The sequence below is a fragment of the Nansenia antarctica genome (assembly GCF_963989245.1).
Source record: "Nansenia antarctica genome assembly, chromosome: 17".
NCBI classification, from domain to species: Eukaryota; Metazoa; Chordata; class Actinopteri; order Argentiniformes; family Microstomatidae; genus Nansenia; species Nansenia antarctica.
Window position 1 is genome coordinate 4001930 of NC_137687.1, and position 2500 is coordinate 4004429.

The 2500-nt window shown below is 52.2% G+C and overlaps 1 protein-coding gene across 1 annotated transcript in view; it reads right to left on the minus strand.

The window, feature by feature from the left end:
* Positions 1 to 2500, minus strand: part of pacs1 (phosphofurin acidic cluster sorting protein 1) — a gene marked incomplete at both ends in the record, with an annotated part of 26548 nt that overhangs the window by 2233 nt on the left and 21815 nt on the right. Inside the window, 5 exons of the mRNA XM_080547753.1 lie at positions 826 to 967; positions 1218 to 1260; positions 1365 to 1407; positions 1831 to 1933; positions 2408 to 2500. The exon at positions 2408 to 2500 is cut by the window's right edge and continues 18 nt beyond it. Coding sequence (XP_080403879.1) covers positions 826 to 967; positions 1218 to 1260; positions 1365 to 1407; positions 1831 to 1933; positions 2408 to 2500 — 424 coding nt within the window. The remainder of the gene's footprint in view (positions 1 to 825; positions 968 to 1217; positions 1261 to 1364; positions 1408 to 1830; positions 1934 to 2407) is intronic.

Consider the following 2500-nt stretch of genomic DNA (forward strand, 5'->3'; position numbering starts at 1 on the left):
CCACGGTGACTCCCCGGCCCGCAGACACGAGCTCAAGGACACCCCCTCCTTCTTCTACTACTACTTCTCTGTGTGATACGCAGCGGATGAAACAGACCTCCCATCCAAAAGATACTTCTTTGTTGATTCGAGAGTCGAGACTCAGCGATCAGAAACGTCGCCTGTCCTGTCCTGTCCTGTCCTGTCCTGTCCTGTCCTGTCCTGTCCTGTCCTGTCCTGTCCTGTCCTGTCCTGTCCTGTCCCTGTCCCTGTCCTGTCCCTGTCCCTGTCCCTGTCCCTGTCCCTGTCCTGTCCACAAGCAGTCATACTGTTTGTGATACCTCTATCTCTTCTCTGAAGGACAGCATTGTCTTCTGGTTTTTTAGTCTTTCCTTCAAACGAGTCAGTGATCCAGACCTGGAGGACCAGGTGTCTGTGGCGCAGGAGGTAGAGCAGGAGGTAGAGCAGGAGGTAGAGCAGGAGGTAGAGCAGGAGGTAGAGCAGGAGGTAGAGCGGGAGGTAGAGCAGGAGGTAGAGCAGGAGGTAGAGCAGGAGGTAGAGCCGTCATCTAACGATCGCAAGGTTGGCAGATCCCCCAGCTGGCCACATGTCGAAGTGTCCTTGGGGCAAGACATTGAACCCCAAATTGCTCCCAGTGAGCGGGGCCGGCGCCTTGCATGGTAGCTCGTCGCCATTGGTGTGTGAGAAAGGCGCTATATAAGTGCAGTCCCTTTACCATTTAGGCGCACCTGAACACATGTCATCAATGGATCAATCAATGGATCAACCAGGAAGAGAGGAGGTCACCAGGTGACTAGGGGGGGGGGGGGTGGGGGGCAGACTTACCCCTGTACCGTGAGCACACTGCCCATGGAGGGGGAGGAAGGGGGCGTGGCCGCGTCTTTCATCAGGCCAGTCGGGGAGCCGTGAGACGGCGGGGACGTGGAGGGGACGGCCAGGTTCACTGCCACGCCCTCTTCTATATCGCCTAGACAACAATAGGGACACGGTATGTTCAGTTTTATCACAGTGAATGCTGGGAAATATTCCTGCTCACCAAACTAAAAGGATGCAAAAGCACAGGATATAATGATGTATGGACAAGCTCTGTGTGTATGTGTGTGAGTGTGTGTGTGTGTGTGTGTGTGTGTGTGTGTGTGTGTGTGTGTGTGTGTGTGTGTGTGTGCGCCTGCATCTGCGTGTGTATTTGTGTCATTTGTTTTCAAAAAAACACGCACCTGTCGAGGATGAACCGGACTCAACCAAGCCGACCTTCACCACCTGGAAGACATGACATCATCATAAACATAATATCTTATATTTAAACAGCAACAACATCATTAGGCTGAACAGAACACGGTAGATAATAACGGACACCCACGTACCCCGATGAAGGGGATGAACTTCTGGTAAGAGTCTTCATCACGCCTGGAGAGACAGAATGAGAGGACGAATGAGAGACCCTGGTCCACTGCAGTTTCAGTGTTGACCAGAGGAGAACCACACACAGGTGTGGTATTGAGGCCTAACCACACGCATAGACAGAGAGACACAGACACACACAGACACAGACACAGACACACAGACACCCACACGCATAGACACAGAGACACAGACACACAGACAGAGACAGACACACAGACACAGACACACAGAGACAGAGGCAGAGACAAAGACAGAGACACACAGACACCCACACGCATAGACACAGAGACACAGACACAGACACACAGACAGAGACAGAGAGACAGAGAGACACACAGACACAGACACAGACACAGACACAGACACAGACACAGACACACTCACACTCACACTCACACTCACACTCAGTAACCGGTGTCTACTCACATCCTGTGTTTGCAGGTGAGCATGGCCTCAGCGATGGGCAGCTGGTGTGTGACGGTGGAGTCACTGATGTACTGGGCGATCCTCCCCGCCACGTCCAGCACGTCTACAGCAGCACAGGAGGTCACATGACAGGGTCAGGGTCAGGGTCAGGGTCAGGGTCAGAGTCAGGGTCAGAGTCAGAGTCAGGGTCAGGGTCAGGGTCAGGGTCAGGGTCAGGGTCAGGGTCAGTCAGGTTCAGGGTCAGAGGTACAGTGTATTTTACATTTCCATTTACGTTTTTTGGCATTTAGCAGACGCCTTATTCCAAAGTGACTTACAATCAATACACAATACATTTGACTAAGCGAGTGAATCATCAATCCACCAGTCGTATCAGGAAGAGTAATCTAGCTCAGGCCCGGGGCCATTGGCAGTCTCAGTGATGGAAGGAAAACTTTAAAAAAAAAAAATATATATATATAGACACTGGAGAACAGAGAAACAGTACAAGGGGGGCAGTAGAGGTCATAGGGGACACAGTAAAGGGGAAAGGCGGATGTCTCAGGAGACTCAGTTAAGGTGTAACCTGATGTATTACCTGTCTGCGGCGGCTCGGAACGACTGAACACATCTCTCCACGCCCCGTCCAGGAAGGCTGAACTGTAACGGTTGTCCATAGCTCCCAGGTGCT